At 46.1% G+C, this 11,883-nt stretch overlaps 1 protein-coding gene across 1 annotated transcript in view; it reads right to left on the bottom strand.

The window, feature by feature from the left end:
• Positions 1 to 347: 347 nt before the first annotated feature.
• The window catches only part of USP46 (ubiquitin specific peptidase 46), a 61,422-nt gene continuing 49,886 nt past the window's right edge, over positions 348 to 11,883 (bottom strand). Inside the window, exons 7-9 of the mRNA XM_079769021.1 lie at positions 11,295 to 11,492; positions 8,039 to 8,117; positions 348 to 6,330 (exon numbers count right to left, since the gene is read on the bottom strand). Coding sequence (XP_079625147.1) covers positions 6,229 to 6,330; positions 8,039 to 8,117; positions 11,295 to 11,492 — 379 coding nt within the window. The 3' untranslated portion in view covers positions 348 to 6,228. The remainder of the gene's footprint in view (positions 6,331 to 8,038; positions 8,118 to 11,294; positions 11,493 to 11,883) is intronic.

Here is an 11,883-nt window from a genome sequence, read left to right as displayed (position 1 = left end):
ACTACCCTAGAACGCTGTTTACGTAACCAGCTAGTCTATGCTTTCCATTGTTTTGACAGTTGTGTGTCTCCTCGAGAACCCATGGAGAAGAGCCCCACTTCCAGACACCATGCATTAGCACCGTAACCCCAACAAATCAGGTCAAACAAACCTCGAACTTCATGGAACCAGGAAGCCACAGGCAGGACTTGAACTCTTATGCCTCCTGATCCTCTATTTCCCCACATGCTGACGATGGCACCAGCTGGCGACCAGCCCACACTAGAACCTGGACTAAGTCCAGTAGAGCTTTTTCAAGCTACTATTGAATCGGGTCTAAAATTCTCCCATCCGAGATCAAGGTCGGGGCAACAGCAAAGAGCACAGGTTGCATATCAATCAGCTAAAGGCATTTGTGGGGGTCCCTGGGGTTCCAGCTAACCCTGCAGGGCCAAGTGCACAGATTGGGGCAGTGGGACCAAGGCTGGAAGCTAAGAAGTAATGCTAGAAGGATCTTAACTTCATTCCCCTCCTCTTACTCCTGAGATCCACACCCCTCATTCTTCTATATTCTGTACAAATTCCCATCTAAGGACAGAGTCGGCGGTGAGGTTGTTCCTCATAAACCTTCACAACTCCTCAGATGACAAAGTTTAAAGACTCCGGGTCTAACAATGAACACCTGGGAAGAGGGCCTCTCTCCATTCCACAACCTTCACCCCAACTTCTGCTGAAGCCTTCTAAGTCCAAGGGGGACATACAACATACCTAGGCTAGTATTTGTATTCTCTGGGTTTGGGGGTAGCAGAAATAGAAGAATACGCAGAAGTAACTTATTTTCAAAGACTTTTCAAAAAATTCATCCTAGGGGTGGAGATGCGAGGAGGCCAATGGAATGAGTCTATTCACACAGGTTTCCTAAGTCCTTACAAAATGTTTTTCTATCCTTTTGCTTGGGAAACGAGCAAATAAAACTCAACTTGGAGATGAGCTCTGGAGTGAAGAGGCTTAGCTTGCTCAGGAGGTATGATGGCTCACTTTTAAAAATTTTCGTGTTTATTTTCCGTTGTCTCAGCACAGAATGTTCTGTCAGGCAAGGTCAATTAAGGGAGACGCCAAAATAAAATTACAGCTGAATTGGAGCAAAGGATTTTGTTAAATATCGAGAAATGGTGGCTTCAACCATCAAATTATTTTGCTTCCAGCCAAGTCAAATCTATAAGTCTCAGTTTTCTTCTGAAAGCTCAGGACTTTGCTGAGGAGATAAGAACAAAACAGAATTTCAACCCGCAACATAAGTGCCCAACCTCCCCATGAAGGGTTTTGTGGGATTCCACACCATCCTGATAAGGGTTTTGTGGGATTCCACACCATCCTGCACCCTCACGCAAACATGGTCTGTGCAACTGAGGTGAATATGATACCCAAGGCTGTTAATAATACTTTATTATGAATCGCCGTGTGGGAAATGAGGACAAAGTTAGGAATCCTCGTTACAAAATCTCATATCATTTCTGATTGTGGTGCTTCATAACCAACATGAAGTTATTTTTCATTTGTTTGTAAATTCCTAATGTGCTTTGTTCGAAGCACTGTTGCATCATAAGGGAACTATAAAAGGAAACACGGGTTGATAAACCAATAAAATAGTCACACAGCTTAAAAACTCTCATGCCCTGAATGACTAGTTCTAATTATTTGGTAACTAGAGGCCCGGTGCACAAAAATTTGTGCACGGAGCGAGGGGGGGGGTTTCCCTCAGCCCAGCCTACACCCTCTTGCAGTCCGGGACCCCTCGGGGGATGTCTACCTGCTAGCTTAGGCCCGCTCCCTGGGGGATCAGGCCTAAGCTGGCAGTCAGACATCCCTCTGGCAGCCCGGAAGCCCTCAGGGGATGTCCAACTGACAGCTTAGGCCCACTCCCCCCAGCCTAAGCTGCAGTCAGACATCCTTAGCGCTGCCGAGGAGGTGGGAGAGGCTTGCTTGCAGCCATCAGCCTGGCTTGTGGCTGAGCGGAGCTCCCCGTGTGGGAGCGCACTGACCACCAGGGGGCAGCTCCTGCGTTGAGCGTCTGGCCCCTGGTGGTCAGTACACATCACAGGGACCAGTTGTTCTCCGGTAGTTCCGCCCTTAGGGTCAATTTGCATATCACCCTTTTATTATATAGGATAATGTAAAAAAAAAAAAGTGTTTAGATATTTGATTCATAAAATCCAGTGTTAAAAGACTTTCAACACGCCAGCTCTTTTAACGTGAGAATTAAAAGGCAAGATGCCCAAGTCCTTTGATGCAATGTAATGGATTTATGTTTTTGAAAAACTGTGTGCTCCCTAGAAGGAGCTGACAGGCAAGCTCAGGCAACACTGAGAGCAGGCAGGGAGAAGCCAGATGCTGATGGGATCCCAGAGCTGCAGCCACTTCCTTTTGGGGAAATAAATCTTTTATTTCGCAAGTAGTAGATTTAATACGCAAAGTCCCTAGCTAAGCAATTCTTGGTGATGCGTAATTACCAATCCTTAATTCTTTTATTTTTTTTCACCGATATGCTCAATTTGCTATTCTCCGGATACAGATTTCAGGATTAATTCTGTTGGCCTCTTTCCAGAACAGTGACTTTATCAACCTTGACAGTAGCATTGCCTCCATCTATTACAATGACCAGAATGTTCTTTACATTCCCACTGCTATCAAATTAAGTCCAGAATAACTACCTAGACATGAGACTTAACAATGACCCACATTTTTATAACATAATGTATTTAACCTTACCCAGATATAATTCTCTAGGAAGAGAATTCCTGTTTTTTTAAATTTATTTATTTTCTGCAAACAATTTTAGAGGCAGGGTGTTAAACTGATTGAAATTTCACAAGATTGACATTATTGCTTAAAGTGCTTGAATTGGTTACATTTAAAAAAATTAAGGTACAGATTATTTTAAATGAAAATTAATTGTTTTTTGTTTGTTGTTTTTTTTTAGCAACAAAGTCATATGAATGCCACACACATAGAGTAATTATTTTGGTTACACAGTAATGGAAGCCAAAAATAAATTAATGTAATACTGGAAAACAGAAACTTACTTAGGCAGAAAAGTAGGAAACCCTTCTCCCTGACCCATGCCATCTACAGAATGAATCACAACAGTGCTGATAAATGCCTGACCACAGGAGAGCAAAACATTTAGTGCACAATATTTTAATACACGGGACTATACAAAGTTGATCAAAATGCAATGTTTAAAGATAAAATCCATCTGTAATAAAGCTACACTCCAATATCGAAAATAAGCCCTAAGCTCCAGTGAGAGCATAGTTCATTGTTAGGCATGCCCATGAAATTAGGGGTACCCAGGAAAATAAACTCCTGGGGGCCATTTCTTTCCCATTTCATCTGAAATCCAAAATATACCAGGCTATACAACCAGCCGGCTTCCTATTCCAACCAGCACCCTCCTGTGCTGCTCCTTGGCTGCCTCAGACCAGGCCACTTCGTGCAGCCTCGGAATGGAAAACGTATCGACATCCAGGACTAATGTCAGCATTTTACCAAAATTTACCTTTTCGGCATACTGCACCATAACCTAAATGCTAAACTAGTAAGTAGCCAATAAAGCAAGTATTTCTTCTCGTGTCAAGTGTAAAACACTGTAATTCATTTTAAAACACCCAGCAGTTAAAAAAAAATACAGCAGGCCTTCCTCCTGCCGAAAACGACACGAAAAAACCCTGGCCGCGCCAGGGGCACTGCTGGGTCTTGTGCTATCCTTGGCCTCCGAATGGTCCGGCGTTTCCCACACCAATCTCTGCTCTGGGGGATGAATGAGGGATGAAAAATAAAAGTGTGTGCATGCTGCTGTCTTTATAGAACGTGAAATGACCTGGGGGAATGTAGCTGCCTAGTATCTGTTTCATTAATTGGAGAGAAGGGAGAAATTACCAGATAGCTCTAAAGTTTAAAAACCTGATGGAGTGTTGGAGGATAAGTGCATTTTCCCAATCTTTTCCTGTATCACACAACCATTTCCATATCTTTGCATTATCCCCATTCTTGTTTTTTTAATCCAAAAATCTATCCATGAGTACTGAATTTTAACTGACCCTTTCTATTATAAGGAATTACTTCAGTTAAGTCACTGGAAGAAAACTCTTTATACATTAAAAAAACACCAAAAAGCATCCTGAATCTATGAGTTTGCATTTAGATATTACTTACACAGGCTTCCAAATGAAACTTTTTTTTTTCTAATAAATTAGCTTCAAGAGTCATTTCAAAGACAATTTTAATAGTTTTTCTTATGAATCAGTTCCAAATATATTAGATATCAACCATCATTTTCTTAAACTTTGCAACCTGCAGTCAAATATATGGGTTATATATAGTACAAACAGTTCCCTACAGCAATCACCTTCAATTGGAAAGTGTCTCTCCTTAATAACAGAATAAAAACTCACCTTCCTGGTAAGTGATCACTGCATATGTTTCATGGAGGAAAAAACAGACAAAATATTTATAAATATGAATTTGCCTTTAAACAAGGCAAGGTATACTTCTGTCACTCGTATAAAACAATAACGTGAAGATCACCCTGTTTTGTCTTCTCCAGTGAAAAGTAAAACATTTCACTTCAAGCATGAACAAATGAAGTGTCGGCATGCTTATTTAAGTTCTGAGCAAGAAACAGTTCACGATATTTCAAAGATAAGAAATCCAGTTTTCATCTAGATAAAGTGCTATGCTCTTAATTGTTGCAAAATGGCCACTAACATTTTCAATTTCAATTTTAGCTCACATTATGCCAAACGCTTGTATGTTCGTTTGCTGATTTATTAGGTAACAAGATCATGTGTTCACAGTATATTATAGTGTATGGAGGTCAACCGACTTCCCAAAGGAAGGTCTATGACTCATAGCATTTGTAGGAAACCAAAAACCAGCTCAATGGCAAAACACCACATCAACCCTTTTAATAAAAGGTACCAATACTCAAATGATCTAATAAATACATATATAACAAAAGTGGAAAAAAAAAAAAAAAAACTAGGGTGAGATGAGGTTCTTCCCAAAAACTCTCTTGTCAAGCATCCTAGGAGCCTGAGTCAAAGAAACGCCACGTTTGGCTCCGCCCTCCACCCACCCTCTGACACTTCCCTCGACCCACCTTCACGCCAGCTAACTCCAGTCTTCCCTCCAGGGAAGGTTCCAGGTTGTCCTGGGCTGCCACTGCCTCAGCAAGCGGGCTGAGCTGCCTCAGAGAGAACAGCGGCCCAGCGGGCGGATGGTCCTAAAGGGGCAGTGCCCTGGTTCTCCCGGGCACAGAATGATGGTCTGGCTGCTCAGGAGAGCTGCGCTGGAGGCAGCCACCCGGGTCCCAGCCCTGCGACCACGGACTGCGAAAGGCCGACGCCGGGCCTGGACAGGTGCCCTGGAAGCTTAGCAGTGCCAGAGAGGAGAGACACAACACACGGGACCTTACGGAAGAAAGTGGCACTGAAAACACACAGCAGAGAGTTATTTTCCTGAAATGTGGTTTTGGTAGAAAGATAAGAAAAGTAACTTTTCTCTCCCCATGAAAGCTTCCTCCTCCTGGCTTTGCCTGCTCTGACCTCCCCGCCCTCTTTGCCTGGGGAATTCTAGCTCGAGGTGAGCACAGTCCAGGCACACGCTGGCACCTTGAACAGCTCTTCACCCTGTCCCACCTGGAGGATGGTGTCAGTATCTGAGGTTACTCACTTTTAAACAATTTCACCTGCACACACTTAAAGCTATAGCTGCAGCCCTAAAGGTGAACATCTACCCAATTCTGTCCTTTTGAGGCAGAGAAGCTAAACATGGGTAGCAACGTTTCCAGGGACCCGTTAAAGGAATGCATTGAAAGGAGACCCTGGAAACCACTTAGGAAGCTCAGCAAAGACCCCCAAACAGACTGCAGACATTCTAGGACATGTCATTCTAATACAGCCAGAAATAGCCAGTGGCATAATGTTTACCCAACCCTAAAATTAGCAACTGTTATTCATATAAATCTTACTACAATCTGATTGCAGTTAACTTCTACCTCAGACTAAAATAAGACCACGAATAGTGCTGCATGTAAAAAAAAACAGAGAGAGAGAGAGTCTAACACGGCCAGATCATTGAGACTCGGAGTAATACATTGGTGGGCTGCGGGGAGAAGAAAGTCCGCAGAGAACCCAGGTAACAGTGCTTTGAACACTCCCCCTCTTGAGTTAGTCCCAGTCCTTTAAGTTATTCTCGTGACTGATAGAATAAAATATATCCAGATTCCGAATTTTTTGATATATCTGACGTCAGGCCATAGAATTCTTCAATAGCTTGGGCATCAATTTTCTGCAATAAAAGAGAAATAAAACAATATACTTGTATAACATGACGAATGGGAGAAGGACAGGAGAACTAATGGAACACACGAGGAAAATGTCAGAAACGCTGTTGGCTATAAAATCACAACTGGGAACGTCCGATGGCAGACGGTAATTCCACAGACTTGGCAGAGGACACGACTGCATGAACTGCACATCACTGGGGAGAAAGCCACCCGCTAATCTAGCAGCAGCCACATGTGGGCACGCTGAAGGAGCCAGGACTTCTGTCTTTCAAATGACAAACTGAGGCATCCAGCTACTATGCCTCTACAACAAAATCAACATTTGGAATACTTTGGTGTAATATAAAGATTTTCCAGGTCCAACAGACTGAAAAATAAAGTTTTTAATAACCAATACAAGAAAAATTTGGTATAATGAGAGAATTTTAATAGAATTTCAAAGTGCATTATTTGGTCTTTACCAGAGAGGGCTGTAGTCACATGAGGCAGCAGAACTCATCCTAATATATAAAAACCCTGGGTCCATCACAACCGGAGGCTCGACCAACCGGAAGTCAGTCCTGCAGTCGGTGCTGGGTTGCCATGGCGACCCAGCACTGACTGCTGCAGCTGCAGGCGTGGTGACCCAGCACTGACTGCTGAGGGGGCTGTGTATCAGGCCCAGAGAGAGGCCTGAAGAGAGAAGCAGGGTCTGATCCGTAGCCTGTGTGGCAGCTGTTGATCAGCACTTGCCTCTCTCTTTCTCTCCAGACCGGGCCAGCAGCCACGCCTCCATTTCTCTCCAGGCCTCCACCAGGGCTGCTGATCAGCCCCGCCTTTCTGATCAGGCCCCGTTGATAGGCCCAGAAATGCTGGCTGGCATAGAAACTGACCAATCAGAACCAAATCTGGGTGAAGTGTGAGGAGCCAATGGCTGCCTAGGAGGCAGAACTTTTGACACTGCATAGAAACTGACCAATCAGAACCAAATCTGGGTCAACTGTGAGGAGCCAATGGCTGCCTAGGAGGTGGAGCTTTTGACACTGACTGGCATAGAAACTGACCAATCAGAACCAAATCTGGGTCAACTGTGAGGAGCCAATGGCTGCCTAGGAGGTGGAGCTTTTGACTCTGACTGGCATAGAAACCGACCAATCAGAACCAAATGGCCAGCAGAGGAGGGCAGTTGGGGGCGAGATCAGACCGGCAGGGGAGAGCAGTTAGGGGCGATCAGGCAGGCAGGCAGAGGCAGTTAGGGGCGATCAGGCAGGCAGGCAGGTGAGTGGTTAGGAGCCAGCAGTCCCAGATTGCAAGAGGGATATCCAACTGCTGGTTTAGGACAGGGATCAGGCCTAAACCAGCAGTCGGACATCCCCCAAGGGGTCCCCGATTGGAGAGGGTGCAGGCTGGGCTGAGGAAACCCCCTCCCTCCGTGCACAAATTTCGTGCACCGGGCCACTAGTGTATAAATATGACTGATGGTGGCATAAAGCTCCCATGTCCATGGCTGATCAATTAACCAGAACACAGTATTAAGGAGGCCATGATCACACCCCTTCTCCCACTCCACAGAGAATGGGAAGCAGCAGGATTTCATTTTGAGAGAAATGTACGTTGTTTTAAGGTCAGATGGTAGGAAAACAGGCCTCTTCTAGAAAACATCCACACCTACACATTCCCCAAAATGCGACCCCCACCCCACCCCTGCCATGGAGCACTCTGCATACCCACCTCTACGATGTCGTCATCAAACAATAGCCAGAAGCCGTGACTTTTCACAATAGTGATATAATGCCCACGATTAGGACCGCTGGAAAGGCAGAAAAGGACAGTAGCCCCGTTAACATTTACTTCTTTATAAGCAGCGACTCACTAGAGAAAGCTATCGTCAGGGCAGAACTTGGCCTGATCGGTTCACGGAGGGGCGCCAGGTGCTGGCGCTGTGCTGGGCACAGAGAGTGCAGAGATGAGTGGACATCTAGTGTCTAAGGACTCACGATCCAGGGGAAAACAGACATTCAGATTCAACATATATAGCAAATAATCACTGTATGCATACCTACTATGTGCCAGATCCTATTCTGGCTGTCAGGGGAAAACACAGTGAACAAAACCAAGTCCCACTTTTTTTGGGGGTAGGGGTTGAATGGGGAATAAACAAACTAAAATGTAGATGCCTCTGCAGTGGTGGTAAAGGCCATGAAGAATAAAGGCGATGGATGGCATAGTGAGTGGAGAGGGACGGCATTCTCTGATATAAAGGGATGGAAGGGGCCTGATAACATGAGATGGAGAAGAAAATTTCCCTGAAGGAAAAGACTGTGGGACAAGCCATGGACTATTAGATGGAAGCCTCGGGAATAGGGAGTAGCAAGTGCAAAGGTGTTGGGGGATACAGTTCTTGCTGTGCTCGGAAGAGCAAGGAGGCCAGAGCCAGGGGCAGCCAAAGACAGAGGGGGCAGGGGCTTTCATGGCTAAGATTTTGGACTTTGCTGTGAGTGAGCCAGGAATATCCGGGGAAATTTTGAGGAGCTGATTTAAGTTTCAGAAAGATGTTACTAAACCACAATGTATAATACCAAGCATGAAAACAAAAAGGTATATATTACACAATAAGGAAACAAGTAGAAAGAACAACTAAACAGCTATTATTCTGTAGTTAGATTTGCACAAATGAGATTTTAATCCTAAATTTAGAGTTTTGTTTTGTGCAATGCACCATTAAAGCTGAAAAGCTATATTTCCCTTTGGTTACTTTCTTTAAGTACAAGATGACCCACACGAACTGTTCCTGCCTTTCTCCAACCTCTGCCCCCTCCCTGAGCTCCAGCCCACTGCTCTCCTCAGCTTTCCACACATCACCCTTCACATGCGGGCCTTCCACCCGCTGCAACTGCCCGAAAGGATCCTCCCCCAGTGTTTGCACGCTGAGGCCTCAACTAAAAGGTCACCTGGGTAGATAAACCTCTGCCGATCACCTTCCCTTGCTCTCACCGCCTGGTTGGCTCATTCCTCATAGTATGAATCAAAATCATAGTGTTCTGCCGGGGTCCGTTTGTTTTGGGCTGTGGCAGGCTGCTGTGTTTCCTTGTTAGTTACCTTTCCCACTAGATCCTCGGCTTCCTGAGGGCAGGGCCCGTGTGTCTTGCTCACTGCTGTACCTTCAGATCCTGCCTGGAGACCCAGTAAACAAGGGTTCAAAAGTGCTTGCAGCAGATATCAGTGAGCGAGGCTGTAAACCCACTGCCACCGTGAGCCAGGAGGCCCCGGCACAGAGAAGGGCTCAGCTCCCCAACCTCAGAGCTCTCCGGTGCTCTGCGAATCAGAACAACGTGCCTCTCGTGGAAGACTGTAAAGAATCCCAGTGAGGAGCATGCGTGACTCAGCACCCACTCGCCCTTGCTGCCAGGGCTGCTCTGACCTCGTGCACCCATCACAGAGGCTGGCTGTCCCGAGCCCAGCATCCCGCTCGTCCTGTCTCCTCAATGGGTCTCCGCCGTGCCCTCCCCAGTGCTTCCAGGATCAGAGGTGGCACTCACAGAGATCCACACTGAAAACCCATGCGTTCCCTACAAATCTGAGTGCTTCTGTTTCCCCATCACACTGCCCACCTCGGCCACAATGCCCTCCAGGTACCAGGCTCTGCCTCCCCAAAACCTCCTCTTCCCAACCCCTGCCGGGGGCCCACCCAGCGTTCCTGGCTGGCTTCCAGATCACTGGACCCCTGGGTTCTTTAAAGGGACCTGTTAGAACTATTCCTCAGAAAAAACACAAAGCTGGCTTGTAACTGGCTGGTAAATATAACCAAGAACACAAAATACCCAGTGACTTGAAGTTGTTTAATATGTGCAGGGCAAAACAGGGTGTTTCAGATGTGACATTACAGCTCGGGATACCACCCACCCCAACACGGGGTTAAAAATTCATCAATCCACGCCTCCACGTGGAGCTGTGCACCTCCTGGAATAGTCCGTGCACCACAGCCCGACCCGGGCAGATGCAGAGGAAAAGACACCTGCACTGCGGCACGTCACCATCTAGAACCCGCGAGGCAGGAAAAGCCGTGCCCACCCGGGGGGAGAGCACACACCGACCGCAGATCAGTAAAGGAAAACAAGAGGTGAAGTCTCAATAGCCTTTCCATGCTCAGACATCTCCAAATTATGGAAGATATTTAATTATCAAAAATATTTAATCAAAGGACTTTCAGCAAAACACTGCTCTTCTGTATCTAGGGGCCTTCTCTCTCTTCTTTCTGATTATGTACTTTTTAAAAAAAGACTTTGCTCTGCTGTGTGTTTTTTTAAATAATTTATTAATTTTTAGAGAGGACAGGAGAGGGAGAGAGAGAAACATTGATGTGAAAGCGCAACACTCTGGGCTGCCTCCTGCACGCCTCTTACCGGGGATTGAGCCGGCAACCTCTTGGTTTACGGGGCGACGCCTAAACCAACTAAGTCACACCAGCCAGGGCCTGATTATGTACTTCTCATGGAATGTTGGGCAAAGACTGAGAAATACATAAACAATATTTTTTAAGAGTACATTTTCAATCATTCAAAAAGCCCGAAAACTGAACTCTGACCTACTGCTCCCAGTCTTTATTCATACATCTTAAAACACTTTTGAAATCCTGTAACCTGTAACCTGGCTTTTAAAAATTAAAATCCTAGCACAAGCATTTATGCCTTCATGTTATTTCAAACTCCTCCCAAGCATCATGTATAACCAAAGGAGATTTATTATTTCCCTTGTGATAAAACATTTAGATTATCTTATCATAATGCAGTTTATTTTACTTTATGTGTGTATGTAGACACGTTTATATTTGTTTTAGATGATACATAAACAAGAGCTTGGAAGGAATTCCACAAACAGTTCCATTATTACTGAGACTCACAGCCCAGGAAAGGCCCAGCTGGGTCTGCTTCGGCACAGGGATGACCCCCACACTTCCCGCGTGCACCCCGCTGCCGCCGGCCCGTACCTGCCACAGTGCACCACCACGGCCACCAGGTCGTACATGCGGTCCAGGTTCACGGCGTCGCTGGAGGTGTTGAAGAGCCGCAGCTCCAGCGGGAAGACCACGCGGTAGGAGAGCTTGGTGTACCTGTGCAGCTGCTCCATGTACTTGAACCGCTTCAGGTGCAGGGCCAAAATCATGGGCAGCTTCTTCACTCTCATCCTACAGAACCGAGAAATGGAACATCAGCGTATCCGACCCGTTAGGGCAACAGAATCCACTGCTGCCTGCACAGATGGAGAGCAGGAGGGGTCTAACCAACTGCCAACGACCACCCACTCATAAGGGTAAAAGTCTGCTCGCTCGTGTAGAGCTGACTTATCCCACACCCTCGGCTAACTGAGCACAGAGAAAAGCGCAGCCTGGGTCTCTGTTTCGTCGGAGGAGACATTCCAGAACTTCTGTGCCAATAAGAATAGGGCGTGCGATCGCTGTCACTGCCCTCGCCTGCAGGGAGGAACAGCACTTGGGCAATCCTCCCAGCCCCTTCCTGAGATCCTGGGCAGGAGGGTAACAGCTCTGGGGAGAGGACGCTGGGGCGAGGACAAGCAGG

Source organism: Cnephaeus nilssonii, assembly GCF_951640355.1.
Source record: "Cnephaeus nilssonii genome assembly, chromosome: 1".
Lineage (NCBI taxonomy): Eukaryota > Metazoa > Chordata > Mammalia > Chiroptera > Vespertilionidae > Cnephaeus > Cnephaeus nilssonii.
Note: the sequence above shows the minus strand (reverse complement) of the source record. Positions and strands in the feature narration are given on the sequence as shown.